The sequence below is a fragment of the Pyxicephalus adspersus genome, chromosome 5 (genome assembly GCF_032062135.1).
Source record: "Pyxicephalus adspersus chromosome 5, UCB_Pads_2.0, whole genome shotgun sequence".
Taxonomy (NCBI): Eukaryota; Metazoa; Chordata; class Amphibia; order Anura; family Pyxicephalidae; genus Pyxicephalus; species Pyxicephalus adspersus.
The window spans coordinates 5,843,663-5,861,479 of NC_092862.1; the positions used below are offsets into that span (position 1 = coordinate 5,843,663).

At 39.1% G+C, this 17,817-nt stretch overlaps 1 protein-coding gene across 2 annotated transcripts in view; it reads right to left on the reverse strand.

Moving 5' to 3' along the window:
- AGO2 (argonaute RISC catalytic component 2) overlaps nucleotides 1-17,817 on the reverse strand; it is a 44,550-nt gene that overhangs the window by 16,391 nt on the left and 10,342 nt on the right. Inside the window, exons 2-18 of one of the 2 annotated variants that reach the window (XM_072410617.1) lie at nucleotides 16,681-16,861; nucleotides 13,908-14,025; nucleotides 12,924-13,108; nucleotides 11,773-11,909; nucleotides 10,675-10,809; nucleotides 9,417-9,504; nucleotides 8,565-8,712; nucleotides 7,700-7,819; nucleotides 6,204-6,326; nucleotides 4,715-4,848; nucleotides 4,149-4,333; nucleotides 3,388-3,547; nucleotides 2,990-3,080; nucleotides 2,155-2,349; nucleotides 1,909-2,043; nucleotides 1,705-1,806; nucleotides 1,041-1,240 (exon numbers count right to left, since the gene is read on the reverse strand). In XM_072410617.1, the coding sequence (XP_072266718.1) occupies nucleotides 1,041-1,240; nucleotides 1,705-1,806; nucleotides 1,909-2,043; nucleotides 2,155-2,349; nucleotides 2,990-3,080; nucleotides 3,388-3,547; nucleotides 4,149-4,333; nucleotides 4,715-4,848; nucleotides 6,204-6,326; nucleotides 7,700-7,819; nucleotides 8,565-8,712; nucleotides 9,417-9,504; nucleotides 10,675-10,809; nucleotides 11,773-11,909; nucleotides 12,924-13,108; nucleotides 13,908-14,025; nucleotides 16,681-16,861 (2,437 nt within the window). Of the gene's footprint in view, nucleotides 1-1,040; nucleotides 1,241-1,704; nucleotides 1,807-1,908; nucleotides 2,044-2,154; nucleotides 2,350-2,989; nucleotides 3,081-3,387; nucleotides 3,548-4,148; nucleotides 4,334-4,714; nucleotides 4,849-6,176; nucleotides 6,327-7,699; nucleotides 7,820-8,564; nucleotides 8,713-9,416; nucleotides 9,505-10,674; nucleotides 10,810-11,772; nucleotides 11,910-12,923; nucleotides 13,109-13,907; nucleotides 14,026-16,680; nucleotides 16,862-17,817 lie in introns of both variants that reach the window. The other variant, XM_072410616.1, reaches the window with a different exon arrangement.

A 17,817-nucleotide genomic window follows, 5' to 3' on the forward strand; every position in this document is an offset into this window, starting at 1 on the left:
CATCAAAAAATGCTCTTTCCTACTCTACTATAACGCTGATCATAGGTCATCCAGGTTTAATCCAGTTTTTCAGACTTTGTCTTCCCACAATGGCTTTCCAGTGACAAGCTCATGACGCCTGGTCTCTCCACACCTTGACAGTTGACTTTGCAGAGTTGTGTTCACTATTAACTATCAAAGTTTTATTCAAACCTACCTGCATTGTCAGCATTAAAAACTCTGAATTGGAACAGATGTGCCAACCTGGGACACCCCTTAAGGGTACACTATCAAATGTATGCTATACTTATAAATGCTAAAGGGTCCACAAAAGCCTCTCTATTAAAGGGAATGATTTTCTCAGACTTGGTTCTATTGGCATGATACTTATTCAGCTGAATATAAGTCTCTCTTGACCAAGGATTAATCACAACCCTTGATCAAGCTAAATGGACGTCTGTATTGAATGTTGGCCCATATTAAAACCCCCTCTCCACCTTCCTAAAACTTTTCCTCATCATATTTTGATAAAATCTGCTATGAATACATATTGGTCAAAAATTATATTGACTACAGACTTTGTAAGGCACTGCGTAATATGTCGGCACTATATAAATACTAGTTAATAATAATTGTTATATTGTTTTATAGACTTTCATAACACTGAAAGTGTAAAAGATTGTTGATTTATTGGTTCATATTGTTTCTCTAATCCTATAAATTCATATAATGCCGACAATGGTTTTCAATTTTTAACAACTATATCTACTAATTTGGTTCAATGTAAATAAAAAATTTAAAAGAAAAAGGTATTTGATCTAATATTGCCTTCTTCAGGGCATCAAAACTATATACTATTAGCAAATTTAAAAACACTTAGCTATGGTATCTCCTGTGCCTAGTGGGTGGTCCATTATACTTACCAAGTTAACTACCACTGCTCTGGAGTCATGGTGCTGAACTGCGACAATGTCACAAGCTGGCCACGAACTCCAGCATTTGGTAGAAGGAAAATCCATTGGGCTAGGACAATCCAAAAATGGACAATAGTCTAAACATACCTGTCATGCTCTTTATCCACAAGGTGATACCGGGCTCTAAAGGCGACTAAGTGCGCATAGTAGGCAGGGGCAGGGATAGACACAGATCGAGTGCACCGGACATAAGTGTGACAGAGCTGGTAAGTGAGGATTTGCAGCTCATCAGAAGAAAATCTGTTGTCATCCCAAAGAACATGATAATGAGAAGGTCTGCTCGTTCCCTGTAAAGCAAAAGAAATGGTAAATGACTATACATTCTTCCTCTAGTATACACTTAAAACAAAAAAGTACCAAGTATTTGAAGAACATGATTTAAACATAAATTAAAGATAAATGGCCTAATGCTCATCAGCCTTAGCTGAATGTCTTCCACTATTTACAGTTTAGGTATCTTATACTTCTATCATTATTACTTTTCCCTCATTTTGTTTGATCTTTTTTTAGGGTCACAAAGTTCAAAGGGGGAAAAAAATCTTTTCTATTGGCAAATAACTGTCATGCTTTGTAAATTTTATAAGGGACAAACAGTAAAACAACTTTGAAAACAAACACTAGTCAAAATGCATTTTTTCTTTATGCCCTGAATATAAATGAAGTCCCATACTGTTGACTGGTTGTCATGCAACTGTATGCTGACATAGAAAAATAAAATTTATAGCATTATACAGCAAAATATAATTCATACCTGAATACCCGCATGGCTGCACAGATAAAAATCGAACTCCGACGGGTGGGTGATTTTTGTATCCACTGTTGTACCAGCTGGGATATTTCCACTCTTCCCAACCTGACAAATTAAAAAGCAGCATTAAAATGATGAGATTTATCTTACAAAAACCATAATATAGGCACAGGCCAGAATAAGCCATATCCAAGTCTTTGTTCTTACACGCTCATTTCGGTCAGTGCAGAAAAGTCTTGTGTGGTGTCTTTTCTGCACAACAATGAAGGTAATGCCAGGCTGGTAATCCTTTTCCAACTTGATACAGGCTTCCCTAATTGCCAACAGCTCGTGATGTAAGACCTGTTTGATACGTAGACACCAAGGAAGAGAAATTAGTCAAAATCCAATGTTATTTATCATCTAAACGCTGTTCTCTTTCTGGATCCAGACATTTCCCTAGTAGAATCATACCTGCTGGAACTGTCCTTCTGAAACACCATCTCTGTAGAAGATGATCCGTGTCGGCTTGAAACGTGTCGACTTGTAGAACTGTATAAGCAGTTCTCGGACCATGGTGGCCAAGTCTTGAATTATCTCCTGTCTGTGCTGCTGCACTCTTACGGTGGCACAATATCGGTTGGGGTGTGCATCCATGCTACCTACCACCTGAGTGAGAACAACTCATACTCATTACTCAAATCCTACTTTGCTCATACACACTAGATTAAAGGGATTGAAATGAAACCAAAGTACCAAGCCAGTAAACTGAATAAGTGAAGGGAATGAAGTTCCAGGACAGAGACACACTATATGACCAATTGTTTGTGGATACCTGAGCACTACACCTTTTGGGTGAGACACAAACCCCTTGAAATGTTTTGACATTTAGGGGTTTCTAGTGACAGATTCTGTTAAAGCATACAACAAAATTAGACTACTGTCCTCTTCTAACCTTGTGGCACTACTATTGGAAAGACCGTTTTTGTGCCAGCATGACTGTGCCCCCATGCACAAATCAGCACCATGTAGAGATGGTTTGATGGGTCTAATGTGAAGGAATTCAAGTGACCCGCACAAAGCTCTGATCTCAAATCCTACCAAACCCTTCCGGGATAAATTTAAATGCCAACTGGGAAGCAGGTTAATAATATTATCCAATGTTGGTCTTTAAACAACCTTAGTACCTGACCTCCAGGGCAAACAGGCACAAATGTCCACAGATACTCCAAAAGTTGACCTAAGCAAAACCTAAACTCTACAATACATGAATAAAAATTAAAAAAGCAAAAAGAACAAACAAACTTACTGCTGCAATCGATGGCTTCTTTCCATCCCCTGCAGGAGGATGAGTAACGTCTGCCCCAAGAAATATAACAGGCTGCTGGAAGACTGGTGGTCTGAGAAGGAAAAATACATTTATTAAGGCCACTAAAGCAAGAATACTATTTGTTCAGCTCAGATTTAAAAGGATAGGTCCACGACTATAGTTAAAAGGGGACCTTGCACTTAAATGAAAGGTCTGCTCATGAGGCTGCCTGCTTACATGAGTCCCCCTGGGATGAAAAAATATTCAGATCGATTTATATGCAACAAAGCACAAGTGTTTCATAATCCACCATAACTATGCATAAATACTAACATCAAACAAAGTTCTGCTACTTTCAACAGATAACAAATAGGGATGTTGGACATGAGTTTTCTTACCTGCCTTGGGGTAACAGAATGTTATTAACGCCTCCTAACTTGACATTTATCTTCAGGCAGAGGTTAGACAGTGTTTGAGGTGTAGTTCTCTGCACATTTTTCATCTGCACACACTGCGTGGCCAAGCCCAGCACAGTATCACCAACGCGTTTTACTTCCGCTGTATTTATTTTAAAAAAGTTACGTTATTTCCACAGAATAGCTCAAGAAACAGATTGTAAATTAGCCACTAGAGTAAATGTATATTTTCTTGCTCATAAAGACCACCTTCTCTTCTTGCACATTATGCCCCCTCAGCTTATGTAACAGACTTCTCTATACTGTGCCTATGCCTGTCACAGCCTGACACGAGCCATAGAAGTTTTTCCAGCAGCAAAGTAATATTTGGAGCAAAGCTTGTTGTCGTTGTTGCCACTTACATGCTAGAGTTTAGAAATCAAAGTGGTTTCTTAGGCATATCCTGAGATAGACAGGTAACTCTAAAAAAACGATCAGTTCTTTGTATTGCAAGCATTACACAGTGCATACATAGGTTGCAAACTACAAAATAAAATAACCTTAATGATCCCGTTTATAACCAGCTGACTTTACGGTACAAAGCTCAACTCTAACAAAGCATGAGGCTTTACATTGACAAAGTAGACACAAACAAGGTGAGGACGTGGAAATATTAGTACTGAACTTGAATTGAAGGCTTGAGGATATGCATGTTAAATATATGACATTGAATAAAGAATTTTGGGAAGAACACACAGACTTACCATACACAGGGGTTTTTCCAGGGAGAATTACAACAATCAGCTGTAGGCCAGTAAAGGCATTTTTTAGATGTCTGAACATGGGCTCCACACTATCTGCTCCTTGAGCGTATTTGCAGAAACATGGCTGACCCTGAATGGGCATACCTGCATCACGGGATATCTTCCTCAGCTGTTCAGTGAAGGTTCTATGGAAGTAGAAAAATATTGTAAGAAAAATAGTATGCATTCAAGACAACGGTACACTATAGAACATTTTACAGGCATGTTAACGAAACTCCTAAAGCCCAACAAGTCAAACTTTTCTTTAGGATAGCCCTCCAGCCACAGTGTTAAATACAAATTTAAAATAGGCAGCACTCAATTATGCACTGGGTTATGGTATGAATACCACTCAGCTTCACTCTGAAGACTCAGTACATACTCTGAGCGGGTAATCATTCCCTAAGCCTGTGCATTGCCAGTGTGCTGGTGTACAAAGCAGTGCTTGTGTATCTGTTGCCCTGATGCTGTAGCCCAGAGCTGGACCTTAACCACCATAAAAGACATACAGCAGAATAAAGTCTTACTTGAGGTGAAGTTCTGTGCATTGTCGCTGAGGAGCAAAACAAGCTATTGCCCACACTTTAACCTCAATTCCAGTGTGGAACTGTTTGTTTCTCATATCCCAGACACCTTGGACAGGGGTGGCAATGGCCTTATTCTGAAAAGGGAAAAAAAAAATAAAAAAAAAAAAAAAAAAAAAAAAAAAAAAAAAAAAAAAAAAACAGTCATGAAATCCTGATTTGAATCAATTAGAAACTTAGCACAACCAAGCTTACATTCCCAAACTAATATCTCAGGCAAAACATTACAAACACGACACAAGCAAGCATAAACTATACATAAAACTCTTTCTAAAATCTTTCTGCAAGTTTTCGGAAAGAAAATTCTCTTGCAGATTAAGTTACACTTTACATAATTCTGCAGTGTGATGCTTGAGAAAATGTTCATGGTCCACAGATACTGTGCGATGCCATTTTTACAACACACTATGGTGCAAATTTTTATTCCTGAACTGGAAGTAGATGCATGCCTCTGGCATAGCGCGAACTGGATGAAGATTTTATCCTTTCAATTTCAGGATTCCATTTACATTAAAATAATAAGATTAAGTGCACAGGAAGACTGGCTTTGAACAGTTTCTTTTGCATAGCACACAGTCATACTACAACTGAGGGGGAAAACCCATAAAAATACTACTTCTTGTAGAGTGCACTGGGTGACATTGCCCACTATAATAAGTGCACCACTGCTTTGTCTATGCAGAGCAATTAAATATCTTTGCCTAACTGCTGCCCAGTATAGTTGCCAACCCTTTGCTCCCTGACCACGCTGCTCAGCCACTAAAAGTAAAGAAAAGAAGCCCTGTGCAAGCCAAGTCATGACATATTACACAGGCATGAGGACTCAAAGTCCCCCAAATAACTAATTGCACCCCCCCCCCTTAATTTTCAACACAAGCACATTTTCCTATGTTTTGTGTCTCATACTATTTACTTGTAGGCTTTTTTTTCTGCCAGAAAGTAGCCAGTTTCCAACTCCTTTTGCCTTTGCACATGCTGTAAAGTGATGCTGTTCTGTAGTCCAGCATATATTACTAGATCAGGGCTGACAACATTACTATTTCAGTGCCAAAAAGCACTAGGGTTGTCAGCTTAAACATTAGGTTTCCGGCAGATCAAAGTATTATACGGTGCTTGTAGAGTTCTTAAAACATAGGGAAAAGTGCATGTACTGCAGAGATGAAATACTGAATACATTCTTCAGTCCTCTGTAAAAACAAAACTATTTTTTTTGTTCTCTGTGCACAATTAAAACTGCAAGTGTAGCCACAGCTTAAGTGATGTTAAAAAAATTAATAAAGCAAAACAAACCAAACAGACACTCAATGACAGATCAGCACAAGCGTATTAAGTTTCTGAATAAAGCAAAGCCATGCCAAGCAGTCCACGGCACAGAATAAAGATCAAGAACCATTGGGATGTCTACCAAGGGAGCATTTGGCTCTTCCCATACCCTGCCTCCGTATAGGATTGAAGGAGGTTGAAGGACTCTTCCGGTTACTTCTGTCATGTCGTCTTTCACCAATATTCCAAATTCCCGGACAAAGGGATCAGTATTAAAGCTTGCACTGCGCATCTGAAAAAAGATGAAAGATTTTAAAATCATTAAACAAGGGAACGGAAAAAACTCCAAACATGGAGGTGTGTGTGACAAGGTGCATTAAAAAAACAAAAAAAAAACAAAAAACAGGCACTTTTGATTTGGCAGTTTTAAAGTTTTCCGCATCAAATCAAACCTAAGCTTGTTCCATGGACAAGCACCTATGCCTAGTACACAAAGGTTAACTTTCCCTTCCGATTTGATTACCAATTTGTTAACCTATATATAAATAGACCATATAGCCAAATCTCTTATTCACTAGGATCATTACAAAGCACAAAGGGGCACTCTTTGCATCTGGTTGAAAAGTTTAAGATGCGGATAAGGAAGGGATTCTTCACTGTAAATTCTGTGAAAATGTGGAATCGGCTCCCTCAGGAAGTAGTTTCAACAAGTTCTATAGATTGCTTTAAGAAAAAACTGCATGATATCTAGAAGCACAGAATATAACTGGGGATTAAAGCTTTGAAGTAAAGAAAACAGACTCCTGATCCAGGGAACATACGATGGCCTCAGGGAAGCAGGGAGGAATTTCTCTTGACCAACGGTGTCCATAGGGTTTATTTATATCTGGGATAGGCTTTTTTCCTAAGTGGTTGAACTTAATAGACTTATGTTTTTTTCAACCTTACTATGTAATCGGATCTAAAGTGATCTAGCAGCCATCAAATTTTTTGGGGTTTACAATCAAATTTGAGCAAAACAGGCAACAGCTCTGCCTATGTGTACCAAGCCTTAACCCATTAAACTTTCACGTGCCAAATACCAAGATTTTAAATCAGGGTACAGTTATGCAAAAGTGTTGTATACTATACATAGGCCATACACATTAGTGCTGTTTGCTATACTATGCCTACTGAAGTCATGAAACCATATATATGCTAAAAATTATATAAAAACAAATCTATTAGAATGTATTTGTTCTGAGGAATAAAACACATACATACATGGCAAATAGAGACAACTTGCTGAAAGAATTCTTTGTGGAAAGACCAGCAGTGGAAAACATATATATCAGCAACATAAAGTGAAAAAAAAAGTCCATACCAAAGTGCAGCATGTCTTGGGGAGTGCCTATGCCACCAGCTAAAGCATGTAACTGGTTGCATTTAAAGATACAACAGCCTAAAAAATCCTGCACCCATTGGTTTAAAACACACCATTTAAGAACTTACTAAGAAGAAATTTCTTATTCCCTCAGCAAAATCACTAGTCATGTTGTGTAACCAATAGGCATGGGCAGAATTCCATGTATGCATTTTCTCCTGGGATTTACACTAAGTTTACGTGCCTATGGTTACACCCTCAAGAGAGAAGTAGCTCTGGCAAAGCCATTATAAACCTCTTACCAGTTTACTAATTTCGTCTTGGCGGTCTGGAGCTGAGCGGGCAGTTGCTCGAATCATAGTGGAGGTTTGATTGTCTGTCAGTTTCTTTATGCATCTTTGTCCTGCCACTATATTGCAGACCTAATATGAAAAACAAAAACCACTACATAAAAATAACGTTTTGTTTATAAAAAAAAACAAAAAAAAAAAACAGTAGCATTTTAGAGAGTTGGGTACTATCTGGGTTTCCACTTTGTGACAAAAGAAAGTGTAATAGCTTGATTGCAATCACATTTAAAAATCAGGAAATGGAATGCTTTTATAGGAAAAGGGCACATTTACAAAGCCATGGTATGGCCAAAACACAGCCATATCGTCACTTTGTAATTTTTTTTTCCCTTTTAAAGTTTAATGCACAGCAATGTGCTCTGTAGATGTGCATTGCATTAGCACTACAGTGTTTTTCCCAGTCCCTTTTAGCTGGGTACACCACCCGGCTGTTTTTGGGTGGTTAATGAATAGCTGAATCACAATACAGGGGCTGCCACCAACCTACAGCTTCTTCCCACCCGGTTTATTGAGAATGCTAAAGCTGGTGGGCTCAAAAAGAAGTCAATAGGGAATATTTTAAAGCCACAAACTGGACATTCAGTCTTCTACGCCCCTAAATTTAGGCAGCCCCTAGATGGACTACACAATACAAACAATTGCAGAGGTGGCCAGCAAGTGAATTTACCGACATCACACAGCCTAATATTGCCACGAGGACTATGCTTAATGTATCATCACAGTCCTTCTGTTATCAACAATGTCACCTATGACGCTTTCTAACCAACTTGCAAAACTTATATTTAGGACCAGTAAGACAGAACTTGGAGAGGCTTACCTCAAGTGGGAGGTATGTGTGTTTCTGTTCCTGTCCGACCTGTAAACATGGAAGATGAGGGTAGCGAAGAATTAGTCTGTGTCTATCCTTGAAGTACTGTGCAACAGTGCACTCCACCGTTTGCCCACTCTCTTGCTGGAGAGGAAAACTATAAATAAAAAATGTAAAAAATGTTTAGAAATACAAAGTTATTGTTTGTAACAAAGAAAACATTTTTTAATGCAAGGTAATAGTGGTGAGGTGTTTTAGTACAGCGGTCGCTAAACTTTTTGGTCCCGTGTGCCACTAAAATTACCAGCTCCTAACCGTGCATGCGTGGGGAGCCAGTTGTCAATCAAAGGGAAGGAACCTTCCCCATAGTGACGTCAAAACGCCATACCTCCGCCCACTCTCCCATTGCAGATCTGAGCCAGGAATTTGGACAGGGGAACATGGTCCCTGGCCAGTGCGCCCCCCCCCAGCGGGGTCCTTTTCCTGATCCCACTCGGGGATGCACCGCTCGAGTGGGGAGCTCAGTCCTGCGGACTACCGGTTGGCTACCGCTGTTTTAGTATACATACCTTGGTTTAGAAAACTAGGTCTGATTTAATGGTCGAAAAACATAATGGCTTTTACGCACCGTCTGCATTTGCATTTATTTGGAGAAAGTAAACTACAGAAATCTCAGAAATATAAGCACATTATTTTCAATTACCTTAGACCAGGCAGCACATTCTTAGTCTGTACTTGTCTCAAGTCCCTATATTGTTTTTCTAACAAAATACTACACCTTAAAGTGCATATTGCATTGCAACCAGGGTGGTTAATGGCAGTTTAATCTAAAATGAGGGGGGAAAACCCATAAAAACTTACGTTTGATGACTTGCTGGTCGCCTCGTTACATTGCACACTCTGTATTTTCTCTTCATTTGTCCACAGTGTGTAATTTCTACTTTTAAGCCTGGAAAGCAGACACAGAATGCCATTAAATGGGTATAGGTTTTTCTTTTTCATACGGTGCATCTGCAGCCAGCCGACACACAGTAATCTACAGTTTTAGTCTTTTATAAAAAAAAAAATGGAAACCAGGGAGATAGCAAATAAATCTACCCTATAGCACATCATAGAAAGGGAGTGTCAATTACATGTAAAAGCATTGGAAACCTGTGTGTCAGTCTTTTACTGGGTATGTGCTACAAAACCACATGTAACCTAAGGGGGGTCCAAACAAGACACTCAAATAAATGGTATGCTTGAATAGGAACATGAAGACTTGTTTGGTAAAAGACAGCAGAAGACAAAAGCCTTGATGCATTTTATGCTACCACACCTAATCACGAGCCTTATAATTAAGCAGGGCAGCACAAAACTTATCATGCATTTTATCCACTGTCCTGCCTGTCCAGCTTTCAGTAAATAAAAGAAAAATCCTTACTTTGATAGACTCCAGGGTTTTTCTGCACATGGATTGTTGCGGTTGGAAATATGGGAGTGTGGGCAACTTCATCAAAGTCAGCAGTTTATTCTTTACTATTGCATTTATGTTACCATTAAGCATTATATATTTGAGCATTTTATCATTTGATACAAATATAAGGTGAATGACTCATACCTTTAGGGTAAGCAGCATGAGCCCATTACATTTATAAAGACTCTGTGTTGAAAATGTAAAAATAATTGGACTTTCAGCTGCATGAGCTATTTTTTGTGAAATTTAGATTCTTTTGGACCATTGTGTATGCACTTTGTAGCTGCAGAGGTTGGACAAGTGGAGTGATGACTATAATTTGGGTTTTATAATTATTATTTTTTTTTTTTGCATGGCTGCAAGGTTGTCACCACTCTTGATTTATATAGCATATAGAGGCAGTTGTTATGGTTATTACTTTGAAAGGGTTTGGTTTAGTCCAAAGGTTTATTAGAAAATGTCTTTTTTCCTTTTTGGAATCCAGGAGCCTGAGGCCCAGTCTAAATTTCCCTTAGCAAAGATCATATGAATGCTCCAAGTGTGAAGGAAGCATAGAGTCCTCAGCCATTAGCTTACACAAACCTGATCCACTGGGACCTTAACCAATGCTTTAAACTTGGCAGTCAGCTGCACAGAATAATCATGCAAGATGAAGATATTTACCTTTTATTTCTTTGGTAAACTTAACCCTTTGGGAATCTGTGAGGGATTTTTGCTGCTCTTCTATGCTTTTAAAATCCAGAACTTCACACATGAACTCAATGACTGGTTGTGCTTTATAAAACGCCGTGGCAGAAACTGAAAACAAAAAAAGAAATTTTGGGTTATTTTGCAAGATGTAAAACTTCCTAAAATAATTAAACTGGTTAGTGGATGAAATGACCTATTAGTCACAAAACCTTTACCTTACATAAATGGGAAGAAAATCCTTTATATGGTAAAATTTACTTTTGTTGGGGGAAGGGGTAAAGATTGAATGGGAGCACACAGCGTCCCCACGAGATACATACATCACACAACCCGGGAGGCTTCTGGCTGCTCCTTTTTGGCATGCACAGAAGGAGCCTTTTCTTCAATGGGGGGGAGGAGGGAGAATGCATGTGCAGAGGGATGGCCCCCACCACCCCCATCTACATGCACCTGCGCAATGCAAGATGGATGACGTACGAATATGCAGAAAGAAAGCAGCGCCTGGGACAATGTGGGATCCAATCCAGGAAACCTATGGATTGATCTGGGAAGGTAAAGGCAAGCAAGTCTTTTTGCAGTTTACTTCCACTTTAAAGTTCTAACACTTTGTATTTTATCTATGATGCTCTTGTCTTTGTCAAATCAAGCTAAAGATCCCAGAGCTTAAGCTTTGTACACACATCTGAGACAAAAGACTGTGCTCGTCTTGGGTGAAAACCTAACAAGTATACAGCGTCCCCTTCACATCACCCATCAATCTGTCATGGTAGATTGATGTATGACTTATCAGGAACGATGGCTGTGTTCTCTTATGGAAAAGGGGGGCCACTTGCATGATCCTTTCCAGCTACAAACATTGGACATCTGTACGAAGCATTACATTCAGTCAAAATGTACAAGAATCATTATGATTTTGTCTCCACAGCCTTTGCAGAACAAAACATAGTAGATCAGTAATGGGTACACTACCAATGCTGCCCCATTGACTTCATGCAGCACTAAAAATTTTCACTATTTAATCTAGACATTTGCATCAAAGAAGATAGTTTAAATATTTAATAAAATTCTTACCATCTATGTTGAGCATCATTTTCCAGAGAGAAGGTCTGACAGATTGATGGAAGCCAAACCAAACTTCTCTTCCTCCACCAAGAGGATTAGCACATCCTTCGGATGCAGTAAAAAAAGATCGACCTACAGGAGTATACCTAGCAATAAAACAGATTCAATTATTTGATATTCAAACTTATAACTGGAGAAATTATTCATCGCAATACAAGTTATTGAGTTAGGCAGAGGGCGAAATTGAAGGAGGAAGACAACGTGGCAAAGGGGAGGGCAGTATTACAGTGTTATTGACCGTTAGAAATATTTCAGGAGATATAGAATAACTCCAGGAAAGATCCAGGAGAAGGAGGAGGGAAAAGTTTCCTTACGACTTAGCTCTGATGAGGTCATTGGTCACTTAAGTAAGGGCTGTCTCAGTGGAATTGGAAGCTTGGAAGCCAGACTGGAGGGGGTCAAGGAGAGAGTTGGTGCTCAAGTAGGTCAGTGAGTCTTTTGTAGACAATGCGCTAAAGAAGTTTGGAAACATATAAAAGAAGGGCGATAGGATGGTAGCTAGAACTAAGAAGGGGTCTGATGAGTTTTTTTTTCAGGATAGGGAGAATAATGGAAATGTTTAAACAGGGGTAGATACCAGTAGAAAAGGAGAGGTTGAAAAGTTTGGTTAGGGCCAGGGTGAAGGAATGGGCAGGGAGTAGATCAGAGGGAAATGGGCAAAGGGGACAGATGAATATGATGAGAGAAGAGAGCAGACTTTGTCCAGGGTAACAAGGCTAAAGGTGGTTAGTAAGGATTTGCAGGAGGAAGGGGTGGATATGGTTGGAGTGGCATGGTGAGCAGAGACATATCTCAATTCGGATGATTCTACCTCTAAAGTAGATGGCTATGACTTGAGCAGTGAAGGTAGTTGTGGGGGAGCAAGCGAGGCAATTGAAAAGAGTCTGCTAGGTTTGGAAGCTTAGGAGGATTTGACAAGAGAAATATCTTTGCTTGGTGACAGTGAGTTCAGCGTTATTGTGTTCTGGCCTAGCTTTGTAGTCCATGAAGTCAGCATGGAGCGGTTAAAGGTAAGGTGGTTATTGTCAGAAAGGGGAAATGGGCAATTGTCACGGTTTGCAAGATTATAGATGGCTTCTCCACAACACAAGTTGAAATACCTCATAGAGGGTAAATGTCTCATCACAACATCCAATGCCTGTATACTCTCAAAAGGGACGCAGGGAAGCCGTCCAGTCAGTGCATCATGTAAAGCCTGCAAGCTGACACAAGACATCCACTTAATGGAAACCTTGAAGATGCGATCTTTTCCCTCCCCGGGCAATGTGACTTCCAAATCCACCTGCTGTAAAATTGCAAGAACAAAACAAAATGAATATGCCATAACATTGTTGAAATGCACACTTTTTTTTTTTTTGCTTAATGCAACTTTAACATCCAAGTAAAAGATAATATATCAACATTTCAGGGAAAAAGTCTTCTATGCTTTACTGTACGTGTGGTGTTCACTGGATGGTACCCTGTATTGGTTTCCCACCACAAATTGTACTGTTTGGCTTAAATATTTTAAAGGGGGCCATTCTTTTCTATACACATGATATGCACATAAGCACCACAAGACTAAAAATCTCAACTGGCCCTGTTGCCATTAAGCTCAAATACCATGCCACAGACATGTCATGGGTGGTGCTCAACAGCAGTTACACTTAGGAAACTTGCACTGCGGGAAGGAAAGAGTCCACAGAAGACCCTGAATGCCATGTGCTATTGATCCCCATGATGCATGTATTTTAACCAATTGTATACAACTACATAATCCCTGCCCTCTCAAAAGTGGCTGTAAAGCTCTCAAAAAGTGTAATCTTTATCTCCTGTCTAAGTTCCTGCAAATATACCACTGGAGGGTGCGAGTTAGAAGGATCTAGAAATGCTATTTCCTCAGGACCTTCCAATCCCAACACACTGGTCAAAAATACCAAAACATTTTAGGTAAAGCCGTCGAAAAAAAAAAAAAATCACATTTCCATCAAAACATCAAATTAATAGAACATACAGATACAGGAAATATATAGAACAGCTCATGCGCAGAGGCAGTCAAATGTTTTTTTTAGCAAAACACATACATAGAATGTTTAGTTGCTTACTTTTTCTTTGATTGGAAGAGGCAATGCAGAGAACAGGTTCTTCCTGCCATCAAATACTGGTTTACGATCTCCAAAGACCTGACCCTTGAAATGCTGGACCATGTGTTCAACTATTTCCCTAAAGAGCAAAATAAAAACTGACATTAAGGTTTGTTCTTTTTTTCTTGGCTGACAGAAGGCAGACAAACTGGACCTTTTATTGCAATCCTTACAGAGTTCCGTCTCTTCTGTGCGCCTTTGCCCAGAAACTATGGTTCTGCACTATTTACATATTAAAACAAGACCTTACAGACCTGAAGACAACGAGGGAAACCTTAAAATCGCAGCTTTGCTAATTGTTTTACTAGCAGCCTGCAAGCTCTCTCACCAAACCATGTTACAAACCGGACTCAAGATCTTGGCAAAAACAATCGAGGGTAACTGCAGCCAGAAAGGTCAAGAATGGCTTGTTTTCCAGTTACTTAAAGTGTAAAAAAAAAAAACTTCCTTTTGGATAGAATGGGAAAAGTTTAGACCTTCTGGCAGGTTTTATTGCAGTCCGAGATTGATCCTCTGCTTGTTACGATTGTTGTCACGTAAACAGAAAGTGAAGAAAAAAACCAACATTTTCAGGTGTCCCCGGAACATGAGAAGGAACACATTTCTAATGGGGACCTTGTGCCAAAGATAATTGTAACAGGAATTCTAATGGGAGATTTCCACTAACTTCCTATGGGACATGTTGGGGGGAATTTCAACAACGGTACACAGTCTCTAAATAACCTGCCATGGTTGTTAACAAAAAACTACAAAAGTTTGCACTCTACATACACTAAGAAAACTGAGGTGTTTAAATGTCCATAGCCTGGGCACAAGCGTACGTTCGAGAATATTTCACTTTGGTAAGACATTCCAAATACAATGTTATATGCATAACTTTTTACAAAACATGCCAAAACATTTGTCTATATTGTTACATACTAATAAGAGAAAATAAAATGTTACAAGGACAGGTCAATTTGGAGATAAGGAATCAGGCAACATGAATTTATTTACACCTCCAATTAGAGAGGTCATTTTACAGGTTCCCACGTAGCGTGTACATGCTAAAAGCACACTTTTAATGCACAAAGGGGGAAAAAATTGTGAATGCAATGTGCGGCGAAGAATCTGACCAGTTACACTGAAAAAAGAAGCAAACAGAGGTTTTTTTTTTTTTTATTTGGCTACTTATAATAAATAATAGCTTGCATCAATAGTATCAGCCAAATTATGGTATAAAATACAGAACTCATATTTGTGGTTATCCCAACTTCGTTATTAAGTACAAGGTTCTAGGGGAAAGCTAACTATACAAGCACATCTATTTATATAGATATATATTGCACAGCGCTGCCTAATAATAAAAAAATAATAATCTTATTTAGTGCGTAAGGAACATAGGTTACTTGAAACATTTAATATGAGGTCCTTTAGCTCTTTAACCCGACGCATTTCACCTTGCTAAAATTTGGTTGTATCAAAGATAAGTAGAATGGAGCGTGCTGTTGACTTTTGCACTTAAGAGTGCAACTAAATGATCCGTTTATATAGAGGAGGTATGGAACTTGACTCCTATATAGATTTTAATGCCACTTCAGCATCTGCATAGGGATAAACTGCTTGCTCATCTGCTTTGGTTGTAGTCTTCCCTCCAAAGAACTTAGAGAAAACTATCATAATAGAGAAAAGTTTCCAGGTGGGTCAAGTGAATGGCAACAACTCGGCACACAAACGTCACTTATTACACTGGAAACCCCCAAGAATAATTCTATTACTCAGACAAGCTGAAGCAAGCAACATTCCCCTCACTCACCTCAGCTGAAAAACATATATTAATCTCAAAATACTCATTATCACCTCCAAGAGGTGGCCAAACACCTGTTCTATTTTCATTAGATTAGATTTGTTAAAACCTTTACTATATTAGTGTTCTTCCCAGAATTTTTTTTAAGATTGGATTGAAAAAGCTGTAGGAGGGTGAAAGGGTGGTTTTGTGCATCAGATATTTAATAATTACCCCAAAACAGCGGTGTGGTTACTGAAAAGTGCAACTGGCTAAAAAGGGCTGGGGAGAACATGTAAATATATACAAACACGACAGAGTGATTAGGTCTGTAAAAGAAACATACAATTATGGTTGTGTAAATCCTGCAGGTTGCACTATACAAAACCTATCATGATTATATTGCTATGTATTATAACTACACACAAGCATATAGCTGCAGGCGAAACGCTTCCATATGAGAATAAGTATCTTCCATTATACAAAAGGTTTATTTAGGACAAATGTTTATACGCTGCAGAGGAAGTGAGGTATCTAGGTCTCCTACAATTTATACCAGCAGTATCCAACTGCAGTCCTCAAGGGCCACAAATAGGCCAGCGCTTTTACTTCAAGTCATTTTTTTGACTCATTATTAGTGCTGTAAGAAAAATTCCTTTCTGGAATGGGGAATCTGAAGTTACACTGTGTATATTGGTGATCTCAGCACCAGCTTAGAAATGAATGCCTAGGCTATTACCAACAACCACATGAGCCTCTATATAAATATTTGTGGCTCATATAGTTATTCTGTGTGTGCCAAAGCTGCCCGCAGGCTACAAAGTGGGGGACTGATCATTCAAAATGGAGGACGCACACCAACACTCCACAAAATCCACACTGCAAAATGAGCTCTGTCTCAAAAGAACATTGCTATATTAGGAACAGATGTAGGCAACTAATATTGTAATGATCAATAAAAAGTCTTACCTGTTTACTCTCCTGGGACATTTTTCTGGCTTGATATCAATTTCATAATGAAAGATATCCATTTTGGGAACGTCCATCTCAAAAAAGTTTGCCTGGAGCTTTATGGTCCTCCCTGAGGTGCCAAAATCAGGTCTTGGCGGAGGCTTGAAAGTATACGCTGGTATGGGGGGCGGTGCAAGCACTGCAAAGAAAAATATTGTGTTAAAGATTTTTTGAACACTGAAAACTACACAAGGAGCTCCCACAAATCTGACCCATAGGCAAAAGTTAAGGGTCTGCTGATGTCATGTGCATGTTATACACAGCCAACCTGGAAATCTGGTTTCCTCTGGACAAGCCATGCCAGCTCTACACTCCTGGCTGCCCCCTAGACAAAGTAAACAATCAGATTAATAAAGGCTGGCGTAGGTGGCATTTTTGTAGTAATATGACAAAATGCCTGTACATCCCTTTAATATGCCTCCATACCAAGTTGCCCAGACAGGGTGACATTTTAATTTCCCTGCAAATGCTTCCAGCTGAGGTTGAAAAGGGAGAATCTTCGGGGCAGTGTCCTCTCCTCCTCCTGTGTCACTGTCTGTCATTTGCAACCCCTATTTAATGTACAGAGCTGAGTAATACGTTAGCGCTATATAAATCCTGTTAATAATATTAACCTTGCCCTAATGTCTACTTTCTAACAATCTGTCTCTGTAGGCATTAATACATTCATTAGAAATTTGCACAAAGCTACACTTTTTGCCAAAGGAGTGTTGCATTAACTTCCTGCAGAGAATTGCCTGGAGCCCCTCTATTTGACCTCTGTTTTGCATTACCTTGCTGCTAATGTACACAATTCTTGCTACAGTAAAAATGAAAACAAGAATATCTTATCAGTGTACATATTTACACACAGACACACAAATAAGTTACTAACATCTGGGGTGGGGGACACGGAGTTAACAGGAAAGCGAAATGGTGCCAGATTCAAAGGATTACAGCTCTATTACGGTCACACAAACTAATATCCATTTTATAACAATGGCTCATAGTTGATCCTTTCCTCAATAAGTCCTGTGACATATTGCATTACTTTATATGAACTAGTAAATTTGTCAAAAACACTTCATAGGCTTTAATAATTTTTAGTTTTTATGA